This window comes from Phragmites australis, chromosome 7 (assembly GCF_958298935.1).
Source record: "Phragmites australis chromosome 7, lpPhrAust1.1, whole genome shotgun sequence".
Classification (NCBI taxonomy): Eukaryota; Viridiplantae; Streptophyta; class Magnoliopsida; order Poales; family Poaceae; genus Phragmites; species Phragmites australis.
The window spans coordinates 36,842,185-36,854,959 of record NC_084927.1 but is presented as its reverse complement, the minus strand read 5'-3'; the positions used below and the strand labels follow the sequence as shown (position 1 = coordinate 36,854,959).

The window sequence follows — 12,775 nt, the reverse complement described above, 5'->3', positions numbered from 1 at the left end:
TCTATAATATTCGCTGATCCACTCTAGTTCAAGTAATCAACTAACTAGATAATATAAATAAAAAATTATCTAGTTACTTAATTAAGTTGAACCAATAGATTCACGCCAATCTTAATTGTGGAAGCTTGATAATCCACGGATGTAGTTTCCCATGCCATCAGATGTGTTCTTTTCCCCGACCATGAAAAAGGATTCGAGATATACATGATGCAGGTGCTAGACAAAAACCTGGTGACATTTCCGTTTGAAAAAGGCATGACAATGGGCCCGGATGACGCACAAAAATCGCGGATGCTCAGTTGATGACAGCTAATTGACAGTCCCTCCCTCAGCCATCCTCGCTGGCTTCCGCCACCTTCAAAAGTGCACGTCCAGTATAAAATGCAGCCATCCCGTTAGTTTCCCACGCCCAGAAAAATATATATCAAAATAAGAACGAAAATAATTACAGAAAAGCCCCTTCTCTCTCTCTCCCCCCGCCTTCGTCTTCCTGCTTCCCCCAACCTCCAATTCCGTTCCAACCCAAACCCTAGAGCAAGCTAAATGGCCCTCGCCGCGAGCTCGAGGGAGCCGCTGCGCCGCTGCCGGTGACTGCTGATCGGCCCGCCCTCGCCCCCGTCGCGGCCCCCGGCGCCTGGGCCCCTGTCTCGGAGGAGGGGACGAAATGGCTTCGAGACAGCATAATGCGCAGTTCCACAAATCCAAGACGCTCGATAACAAATACGTGAGGATTCTCGAGCCCCCCCTGCCTCGGATCCGGGGGGAATTCGTGTTTGGTGCTGCGAATTTGGGGATGCTCATCTCACTCACTGTGCTTGTGTGCGCGTTTGTTCAGATGCTTGGAGATGAGATAGGGAAGGGGGCGTACGGCCGCGTGTACAAGGGGCTTGACCTGGAGAATGGCGATTTCGTGGCCATCAAGCAGGTCTCGCTGGAGAACATTCCGCAGGAGGATCTCAACATAATCATGGTGAGATTTCATTTTTCTGGCTTCTCTTGTGATGCACAGCAAGTGCCGAATAGCAAATGTTTTCAATTGTATGAAATGTGGTTTTTGGGGAGCTGGTAACATAAAGCAGCAGCAGCCTCAACAGCTATAATATGAGACTAGAAGTTTGAGCTATGCAGCTCGCTGTTTGGTAGTATACCAATTTGTTCGGTAGCATGCACTGGAATTAAATCCTAAGGCTAAGTTCTGCTAGCTTACTTATGTGACTCCATAGCAAGCTCCTAGTCTGCTCAGACTTGGAAAAATAGCGGAAGTCAAAGACACATGATATTTGTTTAGGCATGTTGATTGATTATGTAGCAAACTGGTTATAGGTTTGTTGAGTACGATCATATGGAGCTTCTGAGCTATTTATTGTTGCATGTGTGGAAAGATATGATACATATTTCCACAAAACATATATGACGTGATATAGTGAACTGTATGGGACTTCTCGTAAGAAGCATGACTGATAACAGAAACGAACGTTACTCTAAGCTGTTACTGCATTTATTTTGATGCAGTTGGCTCTGTTATCGCGAGCAATGCATGCCATAGGTGCCAAGTTTTTTCCAAATTTGCTACCTACACATGACAAGTATAGACGTTTTGTTTCGTTACATGTTTCATGAGGAGATGATTTTCTGCAATTTCCGTACCATGAAAAATAGTGACCGCCCAGACCATATATGTCCTTGCAAGCAGTAATGAACTTGAACCTTTACAATCTTCCAGCAACGGATGAATTTATCACTTGACTACATAACTGCTTTTAGATGGAATTGGCTGCAATTAACGGCTATGCAGGCTGACATGTAGTCCATCTAATCCAAGCCTGTGTAGGTGTTGGGTTAATCTAAAGTTCTAAACGAAGTTTAATCTTTTGAGTTAATTTTGTGGAATTGGACAGTAACTGAGTGCTCTTTTTCTTCTTTTTTATATTTGGTACTGTGATGCATGTATAATAATTGTTTGAAGTCAAGGTTTCTTTTTGAAATATCAAATATTGATGTATGCACTGTTTAAATTTTGTGAAAGGTTATAGGGATTCAAACTACATCTGTATGTCTTTATTTGTGTTCTGGAACAAATCTGGTGCATCTGTGCTCAAGTTGTGAAATATGAACTTTAATTGTTTGTTTATTTAGCATACCGACATATTTATTGTACAATAATTTCTGTCATCACTTGATTTGTTAAACCCCATAAAGGCTGCTTACTTGGCCGCATACTTCATCAAGTGCCTCAGTGTGGGTTGGTGGGGTGACTGCTTGCTTCTGTTTCGAACACCAAGTTTCAGGAACCTATACCTTCTGCATTCTTCATGTTTGCAGCATGATGCCATATTCATTTACCAGATTATAAGACTTCTACCATGTTCATATAATTCCTCGTTGCTAGAGCTTTTTTCTTTTTGGTGAATATCACCTTTTTCTACAGTTGCTCTTGTATTCCAGAAACCTCGGGTTCTAATTAAATTGTCTTTGTGCATGTTTAACAATTCTGCACAATGTTCTCCATGGTTTGCTGGCGTGATGGATTCAGCAAGAAATTGATCTACTGAAAGTAAGTCTTGATGTTTTGTTTTTTTTCATTATTCAAAGATTATCACATTTAGACTTGATTGGACTGTTAGCTCCATAATTTCCTCGTTAACTCATCAGAGATCCGCTCATCTTTCTAGTTTGTGTCACATCCTTCGTTCAACTATTTTTTGGATTTTTTTACCAGAACTTGAATCTTTCTTGCATGCTCTAATGGTTTTTAGGTAGAAATTCCTGTAGCCGCTGAAAATTACACACAGATGATAATAGATCCTTGCCTTTTCTCTAATATAAGTTGTTCTAAAATTTGGGGTACATTTATCTCATTTCTTTGATTGTTGCTATTATACCCTTAGTCCCTTATTGAGTCAGCCTCATATTCTGGTCAACAAATGGGAGTATGGGACATCTTTCCCAGGCTCTCCTTACACATGTTTAAGAAGAAAGGCAACAAAATCTGGGAATAAATGAGGTGCAAAAGCTAAAATTATTTATATTTGCAATTAGTTTTAATAGCTTCTATTGTATCTAAACTGAAAGCAGGACCTTGATTGTTCTATGTACTTTTGCGGGACTCTTGTGGTTCTTTATGCAGAATCTTAATCACAAAAATATTGTTAAGTATCTTGGATCACTGAAGACAAAGAGCCATCTCCATATTATTCTAGAGTAAGCAATCCTCATTGACAATGTCTTGATATGAGGTAGTGGTATACCATCTAGTGAATTTTAACTTGGAAGTTCTAATACCATTGGGTTGATTGCAGGTACGTGGAGAATGGCTCACTTGCCAATATTATCAAGCCAAACAAATTTGGACCTTTTCCTGAATCGTTGGTGGCCGTCTACATTGCTCAGGTGAGTATGGTGATTACTGCAATACTACTACTTTCCTTTTATGTTGTGTTTGTTTCTGTCTGATTTTAGTTTTTATCTGACCAGGTGTTGGAAGGCCTTGTTTATCTGCATGAGCAAGGTGTCATACATAGAGATATCAAGGGTGCAAATATATTGACTACGAAAGAGGTTAATGGCTGTATAATACAAGTTTTTTCTTTGTTTTGATCATTGATGTTGGTAAAAAAAAATAAAATTTTGGAACACCTAACAATCAAATGTTGTTGAAAGAATATGAAGGTGCAAGGACACTAATATAAAAAAGAAGTTTTGAATAGCATATATGGAAACAATCTATTGCATAAAGCCATGAACAATCTAGAAAGGGCACCCAAGTCTTGAGATGAACTTATTGCTCCTTCCACCTCAAGATAGCTCAAAGCACAAAGTATCATCTATAATTCTATATTTGTCAGAGAACGTGCTGATAGCACAGTGGTAAGTCACCCAGTTGTGGTGCTATCAACCAGAGCTCAAACCGTGGTTCTCACAAAAAAGACGCCTCGTTCTGTGTCGCTTTCAATGTGATCATGAGCGGTCGTGAAGTCGCTTTCAGCGACGCCCCTAGGTGGCTAGCCTTCGGTGCCTTTTCTCGACCTTTAAAAGTAATGCCATGGGCTGTCTTCCCTCATAGGTCGAGGTTTCTTTTTTTAATTCTATATTTGTCTTACCGTTTTATCCAGGAATTATGCGTACAATACCGGGCAGCATTGCATTTTGAAATTCCCTATCACTTGTTTTTGGAAATACAAAAAATGTTATATTCCAACATGACTTAGAATGATTGCAACAGAATCATAGCATTAACACTTTTTCTACATATATTCACTTGTCTACGCCGCTTGTTTAGGGCCTCGTTAAACTTGCTGATTTCGGAGTTGCCACTAAATTAACTGAAGCTGATATCAACACACATTCTGTGGTCGGCACACCATACTGGATGGCCCCCGAGGTTTGCTATTGATTATCTGTGTTTATTGTTGAATATGATGTTCCTGCCGAATTATTGGTGCACTATGCCACTAGCATACAGGTTTAGTTTCTTAACTTATTTTTGTTTTTGTTTACTATTAAATGCCTTAAAGGTTGTCTTATTCCACTGCTGTAAACATAAAATTTGTAGCCTTACAAAAACCATTAATTCATCAAGTTGAACATCTATTTCTTTAGAGAAAATAATAAAATTGCACTGTTTGCCTCTTCGGAGGAAAAGTTGGTTGGGAGGGTGATTATGAGGTCGGTGGAACTTAATTTGTGGATTTGCGAAGAATGTGTGGAAGCATGGTTGGCTAAACAAATCCACTCCAGGCCAAAGTGTTTAACAATATTCAGCCAGGACATTTCAATCGAGTTAAATTGCAAAATTGTACATGGTACTGCTATCATTGACAATGTATCTTACTCCAATAGATAATAAATACTACTAATAGGATAAATTGATTGTCATCGAGGTTCCTATGGACTTTAATCTCTCGCCATCCAAAATTGTATTTGAATAATATGTCAGTGACCTTTTGAGTTTCATTCATCATTTTCTTATCAACACATGACTGCATTAGGTCATCGAAATGTCTGGTGTTTGTGCTGCTTCTGATATATGGAGTGTTGGTTGCACCGTTATTGAGTTGCTCACATGTGTCCCTCCATACTACGACCTCCAGCCCATGCCTGCACTATATCGCATTGTTCAGGTAACTTGCATACAGCTGTTTCGCTTGTCCTTACATTTTTGCAAGTCACTCTTTATTCAGCTATGTGACAATACTATTTGTACTGTATAGGATGTGCAACCACCGATACCAGAAGGATTGTCTCCTGAGATTACTGATTTTCTCCGGCAATGTTTCCAAAAGGTTCTCTGTTGTTTTTCTTGGTATTGTTTGAGGGCTCAATTAGTTTCTCTATTTACTTGTTCTGACTTTGAAAGCAATTGTAGGATGCGATGCAAAGGCCGGATGCAAAGACATTATTGACGCATCCATGGTTGCAAACCTCAAGGAAAGCTTTGCCATCTTCCCTTCTGCAACCTGCTCGATCATTGAGGTATAAGTGAGAGTTAAAAATCTGAGAAACCAATTTATAAGCTCATCCTTTCAACTGGGATTGGTGACATTGAATAGTTTGATGAACCGATGTACAGGACTGCAGGCTAGAAAAGTACATACAGCAATGGACTGCATGATAACTCTATAATTTTACCTTTTCCACCAATTTACACTGCAGTATAGAGTGAACCTGCTCTAGGCAGTTCTTGAAGTATTGTGATTTATGAGAATCTGTATGATGATAGCTTAGAATCTTATTTAACTCTTGCTACATCCTTTGTTCTTTGCTATTGTTTACAATTGGTGATTGGTTAAGCAACATATGACACTTACAACTGTTATTTTGTTTCTATAAACCTGTGTTGCAGAGATTGAACATATGTCTTTTTCCTGTTCATTTAATTGTTATAACTCATGGACTTTTGCTTGTGCTTTATAACATAGCAATATCAGCAAGCGTAGTCATACATATGTATGTTTTTTATATTGTCAAGATTGTTTGTTCACAGATTATTTGAACGTCTTTCCAAAGTGACCTTGATAAGCCACTTAAAAGCTCTTTCTGTTGGTACAATCAGGAATATTGACGGGGACGATGAAGGCTCAAGTGGCGATAATAACTCTGGTTTTTGCGGCCTACCAGAAGATACTCAAAAGCCTATTGCTTCTAGTATTGAACAGGTAACCCTTTCAGGGTTTTTTACACATCATTTTCAACTCATAGTATGATCCTTCCAAATCTTTTGCAGTGGACCCACAAGATCCTTAGGCTTGCAGATTATAAACTATTTTTTTGTTTATATTGCTCTAGGAGAATGGAAGAAAAGAACTGATTCCGGACTCTTGTGCACAAGATAAAGCTGACCAGCTTCATGATGAAAAGTTAAAACCTACTGAGAGAAGTGGTTCAAACAATGTGGAACTGATGAAAGATAGCATGGTTCTTAACAAAGACCCTGCATTAGTTTTTCATGAGAATCTAGCGCTGGAATCTTCATCTGGAGATGCTGATTTAGATGGCAAAGTAATGACACATGAACTATTGCAAGGTGGTCTGCCAAGTAAGATAGAGCTTGAAAGTAAAGAAAGTTCAAGTCTTGAGGATGGTGATGTGTTCTCCTTTCAGGCTGGAAGACAGAATATCGACTTCCAAAAGGTGAGAGAGCTTTCTGCACAGTATTTTGACCTTGCACAAAGAAACAGTCAGTACTTCCTTGGTCAAGAATTTAATGAGTCACTATGATACACGTGTTTGTTTTTTATGCACTTTACATAAACTTTCTTAATCAACTATTTGTTGTACAAGTGGGAGTGGGGAAAGTTGAAAGAAAATATAGGAAGAGACTTGAACTTTCTTGACTTATCTGTGTGAAGGACTGATTGGGATTTTCTGAACCTTCAATCCAATCTGATTCTGATGCATGATCCAGTCAATTTTGATTTAGGTTACAGGTAGGTTGCCACTTTGGTATATAATGATTTTCAAATATGCCATATGCAACAAGTAATCATTCTAACACAAATCTTCCACCCCCCATTCCTTGATCTGCAGGTAAATTCTGATTTACAACTGTGTAGCCGTTTAAATGCAACTAGTAAATCATTGTATCCCACATCTTCAACCTCTCATTCCTCGATCAATCTTGTTGGTTCCTCTTGTTTGTTCTATATTACTTTTCAGTAGTTGTATAGTTCTCAATGTTGCTTCACTATCAAGGTCTTGAACTGTTCACACTATTCTGGTTTTCTTATTAATACGTCTGTTAGAAGTTCTTTAAATGTGAATTGCCCTTAAATGTATCCTCTCTTGATAGGTGGCCGAACCTTCAGTTGTTGAGGGGCCGAATGAGCTAAGTAGATTTAGTGACAAACCTGGTGATGCCTCGTTGGAAGACTTATTTCCACCAATTGACAAACAAGGAGATTATGGGGCTGGGAAGCTTATTCGATTGGCCATGCAATTCAGGGAAGAAGATATCGATGGATCGGTATTGCACTAGTCACTACCATTATCTTTTCTGTACATGTTCCTTTGATAATATAAAAATGGATGAAATTCTGTTTATCGTAGCTCTGATTCAATGTATTACCAACCATTTTACAGGGTTTTAGTGACAATATTGCTGGAGAGAGTCTTTTCCCTATACAGGTAACAGGTGTGCCATTGTTCTAGTTCTACTACTGTGATGCATTCTGCAACTGCTGTTAATGCCAATACTTTGGCGATGCTCTTGGTCAACCCTTACAATCCCTTAAATCTATATTTATATATATGACACCTATTTAAATGTCCATCCACAGTAACATGGCATTATTATGGACCTTGGTACTTGGTAGCGGTTATCTGCTCTGTTGCAGAATGTGTCATTTTTTAAACCTGGAAATGTTGTTGAAGGCATTTTTGAAATTAAAATGTCACATGACCGCTAGTTTGCTTGGTGATTCTTGTGTAAAAGCATGCCCCTGTTTGTTCATGACATGGTTAGTACTATATAGAGCAGTTTATTCTGTTTGAAATATATGATACTTGCTTTTAAGATGACTTATTCACAAATAAGCTCCCCTTGCCAAAAAGGCAAAAACAAACACCCCCCAAAAATTTAATAATTCCTTCTCAGTGTAGTGGCACTTCTGTTGATATTTAGACTGTCCTGTGAAGTGTGCATTGCTTTCATACACTTCTAATTGCCATGGCTTGACCTTGGGTTGCGTTTTTGTTCTATATTTTTGCAGTCTGTGGAATACAACAAAATAGTAGCACAACTGAAACCCACTGAAAGTGAAGAAGTAATATTGTCAGCGTGCCAAAAGCTTTTGTTGTTCTTCAGTCACCGGCCTGAGCAAAAACAGAATTACGTGACACAGAATGGTTTCCTCCCGCTGATGGAACTTCTTGAACTTCCCAGAAACCGTGTATGAAGTTTTACTTTTGGTATCACCAACTTTTGCTGGCTCCTTACACTGAAAAGTTGACTGTTTGTTGTCTGCAGATTATATGCGCTGTTCTGCAGCTCATCAACTGTATTGTAAAAGATAATCCAGGCTTCCTAGAAAATGCTTGCCTTGTTGGCTTTGTGAGACTATTGTTCCAGAGCAATTCATGACCTCTATATTCTGTTGACAATGTGGAATAGATAATTGATATTTAAAATTTATTGCAGATTCCTCTGGTGATGAATTTCTCGGAACCAAATCATCCAAAGGATGTTCGAGTGCAAGCATCCTTGTTTCTCCAGCAGCTTTGTCAGGCCAGGTTTTTTTTCCCTATATAGTTGATGGTGTCCAACATATTTTAGTAACAAGTGGAAGGATAAATACTTTGGTGTACTAATTTTCAGTTTCCATCTCCAGCAACTTGACATTGCAAATGTTCATTGCATGCCAAGGGATCCCTGTTTTGGTGGGTTTTTTGGAGCCTGATTATGCAAAATACAGGTAACTCTACTGGTTGTTGTCATAAATATTCTCTTCAGGTTTTTCCTATGTACTGTTTGGTCTTATTAAATGCTTGTATCTAACTAATAATTCGGAACATATTTGAATTAGCAGGGATATGGTCCATCTTGCAATTGATGGCATATGGCAGGTCTTCAAGCTCCAGCATTCAACTCTGAGAAATGACTTCTGCCGTATAGCGGCAAAAAAGGGGATACTTCTTAGGCTGGTTAATATTCTCCATAGCTTGAACGAAGCAACAAGATTTGCCCCCATCTCAGGGTCAGGTGCTTCGGTAACACAGAATGGCTCAACCCCCCGACGAAGATCTGGCCAACTAGATCCGTCAATACTAGAAATTTCCAAGGCGAGGCTGGATCATCACCATTCATCTGGTTCTATGCAATCACTACAAGCAGATGCAGATAAGCACCATATATTAATGGATCCTTCATCATCTCCTAGGTTCAGCGATAGAACTGGTGCTGGTACCATGGAGAGGCATGAGAATGACTTGGTTAGGCCACAGAGGCTTAGTGTTTCTGCAGGAAGGACATCTACAGACAGATCGCCGAAGCACATAGAACTAGCATCAAATGGTCATAATAGCAGTCAAAATGACCAAATCCGCCCCCTACTGAGTTTGTTGGAGAAAGAACCAGCTTCTCGGCATGTATCTGGACAACTTGATTATGTCCGCCACTTATCTGGATTGGAAAGGCATGAAACAATATTGCCATTATTACATGCTTCGACAAAGAGGAAAACAAATGGCGAACTTGACTTACTAATGACGGAATTTGCTGGTACTTTATTCTGTACCCATTATTTTCAGACTTCAGTTCTTAGCATATTAGTTTATCCACCCACTGTGCACTCTGCATATGTTCGTATCACTTAAGTAGTTTGCTTTATGTTCAACTCATATCTTTTTGAAGAGTTTACTTTTAATCCATTTGTAAAGTTTTTGGTTTCGTTACACATGGGGAAAAAAAAGCTTGAATATTATCATTCTGCACCTCCCCCTTTTTTACATCCCATCATATTCTTAATGTCTCATTTCTTGGTTCTTTCCATTTAGGGGTATGTTAAATACCAGTCGGTTATTGGAGTCCTAAAAATGTATTATTGAGATTTCTTTATGTTATATATCTTGCCACGTTTGCCTCTTTTGATTTACTTCATGGTTCCACTAATCCCAATTTTTCTTCCGAACAAGGAATAGCGCCCCCCCCCCCCCCCAAAAAAAAAAGGAATAGTTCCCTGTTTCCAGTGTTAGGATCAAGCAAACGAGAGTTCATAGTATGACTATCCAACCTATGTTCATGTAATGTGGCACAAGTTCATTTGAAAGCACCTATACTCCAGAGTAACAGACCAAGTAAAAAGGAAAGACTAAAGAGAAAGAACCCTCCTGGGTTATACAGTAGATCTATAGCATTTCAGTCCAAGATGAGAACAGGGGAACAGTCCCGGGCTGTCCTGTTCACATATCCTGTATCACTTGAGAGTATCTTGCTTCAATTATTTGCCTGCAGCTGACTTTTGTAAGCCTACTCAGTATAAATCACCAGTGACATTATCTACAAATAACCGCACTATACTGCAGCACACTAACAGTTTTGTATGCACCATAGGTACATTTTGAGTACAAACGAATAATCCACTTTCTTTTTATGAAGATGTGTAGGAAACGTTTGATGCTATGGTACAACCCCTCTATGTGTTGATACATTGGTCTTTGAATTTCATGCAGAGGTTTCTAGACAAGGAATGGAGAATGGTCATCCTGACTCTAGTATAAAAGCTTCAAATAGAGTTCAAAGTATGAAATATGGACCATCGGCGGGTGCAACAGCTTCTAATGAAGGAGCATCAACATCTGGAGCTGCATCGCAGACAGTATCTGGTGTGTTATCTGGATCAGGAGTGCTCAATTTAAGACCAGGAAGTACAACATCATCTGGTCCATTAGCTCAGATGTTCTCTTCCATGAGCGCAGATGTGGCACGTGCATATCTTGAGAAAGTGTCAGATCTTCTTTTGGAGTTTGCACAGGCAGACACCGTGGTAAAATCTCTTATGTCTAGTCAAAGCCTTCTTGCACGGCTTTTCCAGATGTTCAACAAGATAGAACCTCCTATTCTTCTTAAGGTAAAGCCTAAAGCATTTTAATTATTGTTTCTGCTATCTACTTGGTCAGGTGATTGATTTGTTTTTGTTTTCTGTTTTTTGTTCTGGTACCTTCTATCCTTGTGCAGATTCTTAGGTGCATTAATCATTTGTCAGGTGATCCTAATTGTCTAGAGACACTCCAACGCACAGATGCAATCAAGCATCTGATACCAATTATTGAACTTCATGATGGGCCTCTAATTTATCAAATACATAGCGAGGTGTGCACTTTTTTTTTAAAGATTTGTACTCAAACATGCTTAATAGGGGGAAAAACATGCCTTTTTGAAAGAGTTTCTGAGCACATCATCACTGCCTCTTCCTTCCTGTCTCTAGGTCCTCAATGCTTTGTTCAACCTTTGCAAGATAAATAAAAGAAGGCAGGAACAAGCAGCTGAAAATGGGATCATCCCTCACTTGATGAATTTTGTCATGTCAGACTCACCGCTAAGGCAGTATGCCTTGCCTTTGCTGTGCGATATGGCCCATGCTTCTCGCAACTCGAGAGAGCAGTTGAGGGCTCATGGAGGGCTAGATGTGTACTTAAATCTGTTGGAGGATGATGCATGGGCATGCACTGCATTAGATTCTATTGCTGTTTGCCTGGCTCACGATAATGATCACAGAAAAGTAGAACAAGCATTGTTGAAGAAAGAGGCAATTCAAAAATTAGTGAAATTTTTCCAAGACTGTCCAGAACAATATTTTGTCCATATATTGGATGCTTTCTTGAAGATAATCACGTAAGAATATAGGGCCACATTTCCTCATTATCAACTATCATGCTAAGAGTACTGATTCATACATTGCATGCAATGTCTACTGCAGAAAATCTTCTCGGATAAATACAGCAATGGCCACCAATGGTTTGACAACATTGCTTATTGCCCGGCTTGACCATCGAGAAGCTATTGCCCGCTTAACTCTGCTGAAACTCATAAAGGTTTTCCTTTGTCTTTGGTTTATCTGTTCGTGGTTAATGGTTATATAAATCAAGTGCTAACTGACAATGATCAAATATACATTTTTATAGGTCACTCAATGCCAATGAATGTTTCTTTTTGTTATGTAGAATATGAACTTATGTGATGTTATATCAATCCTATGGAACTTTTCCAGGTTGTCTATGAGCACCATCCTCGACCGAAGCAGCTCATAGTAGAGAACGACCTTCCCCAAAAGCTACAAAACCTCATTGAGGAACGCAGGGATGGGCAACGTGGCGGTCAACAAGTGTTGGTCAAACAAATGGCCACCTCATTGTTGAAAGCATTGCACATCAACACGGTCTTGTGATTTTGGTCGGTCATGTATTTTCCTCTCTTGAGTTGTATATGTTTGCCCTAGAGGAGAAGGTGTCCTTTTCTTTTTGTCTCCTTTTCTGCTTCTGTTGTACCGTGATTTCTTATGAGCACCAGACTTCATGTTGTACCTGATCCCTCTTTTATCGGGAGAAAGGTTCAACGTTCCGGTGCAGGATACAAAGGGGGTTTGTCCCTTCATGGTTGCTTATATTTAGTGTTAGTGAAGTTGTAAATTAGACGTCTCCCAATTACAAAACAAAACTCATGTAAACTCATGTAGACCTACTTTGTTTGCAACGTCTTTCTTCTAGGTGTGGTGATTACAATCGCCTACGGTTTGTTTTTAGGAAATGAGTAAATTTGGTATGTTGCGCATGTTTCAGTCTT

General features: G+C 39.2%; 1 protein-coding gene across 3 annotated transcripts; it reads left to right on the top strand.

Moving 5' to 3' along the window:
* Positions 1-395: 395 nt before the first annotated feature.
* Positions 396-12,663, top strand: LOC133925166 (MAP3K epsilon protein kinase 1-like). Of its 3 annotated transcripts, XM_062371020.1 has the most exons (24): positions 396-724; positions 836-970; positions 2,534-2,554; positions 3,128-3,201; positions 3,300-3,390; positions 3,475-3,558; positions 4,280-4,381; positions 4,989-5,120; positions 5,211-5,282; positions 5,366-5,472; positions 6,053-6,155; positions 6,286-6,630; positions 7,289-7,462; positions 7,579-7,623; positions 8,208-8,387; positions 8,465-8,548; positions 8,636-8,727; positions 8,826-8,909; positions 9,024-9,715; positions 10,666-11,063; positions 11,171-11,305; positions 11,421-11,827; positions 11,913-12,027; positions 12,204-12,663. In XM_062371020.1, the coding sequence occupies exons 1-24, from the start codon at positions 665-667 to the stop codon at positions 12,378-12,380; spliced, it is 3,909 nt and encodes a 1,302-aa protein (XP_062227004.1). In that variant the 5' UTR covers positions 396-664; the 3' UTR covers positions 12,381-12,663. The 3 variants fall into 3 exon arrangements, 2 of the variants coding, with proteins under 2 accessions (XP_062227004.1, XP_062227003.1); XM_062371019.1 differs by having other exon boundaries at positions 396-970; XR_009910908.1 differs by lacking the exons at positions 11,913-12,027; positions 12,204-12,663 and having other exon boundaries at positions 396-970; positions 11,199-11,305; positions 11,421-11,477.
* The last annotated feature ends 112 nt before the right edge of the window (positions 12,664-12,775 follow it).

Bases quoted from the DNA above. Each gene is read 5' to 3' on its own strand.
- LOC133925166 (XM_062371019.1), top strand. From the start codon at position 665: ATGGCTTCGAGACAGCATAATGCGCAGTTCCACAAATCCAAGACGCTC. The intron at 5,121-5,210 runs GTAACTTGCATA...TGTACTGTATAG, and splicing joins CACTATATCGCATTGTTCAG to GATGTGCAACCACCGATACC. The intron at 8,728-8,825 runs GTTTTTTTTCCC...TTCCATCTCCAG, and splicing joins CAGCAGCTTTGTCAGGCCAG to CAACTTGACATTGCAAATGT.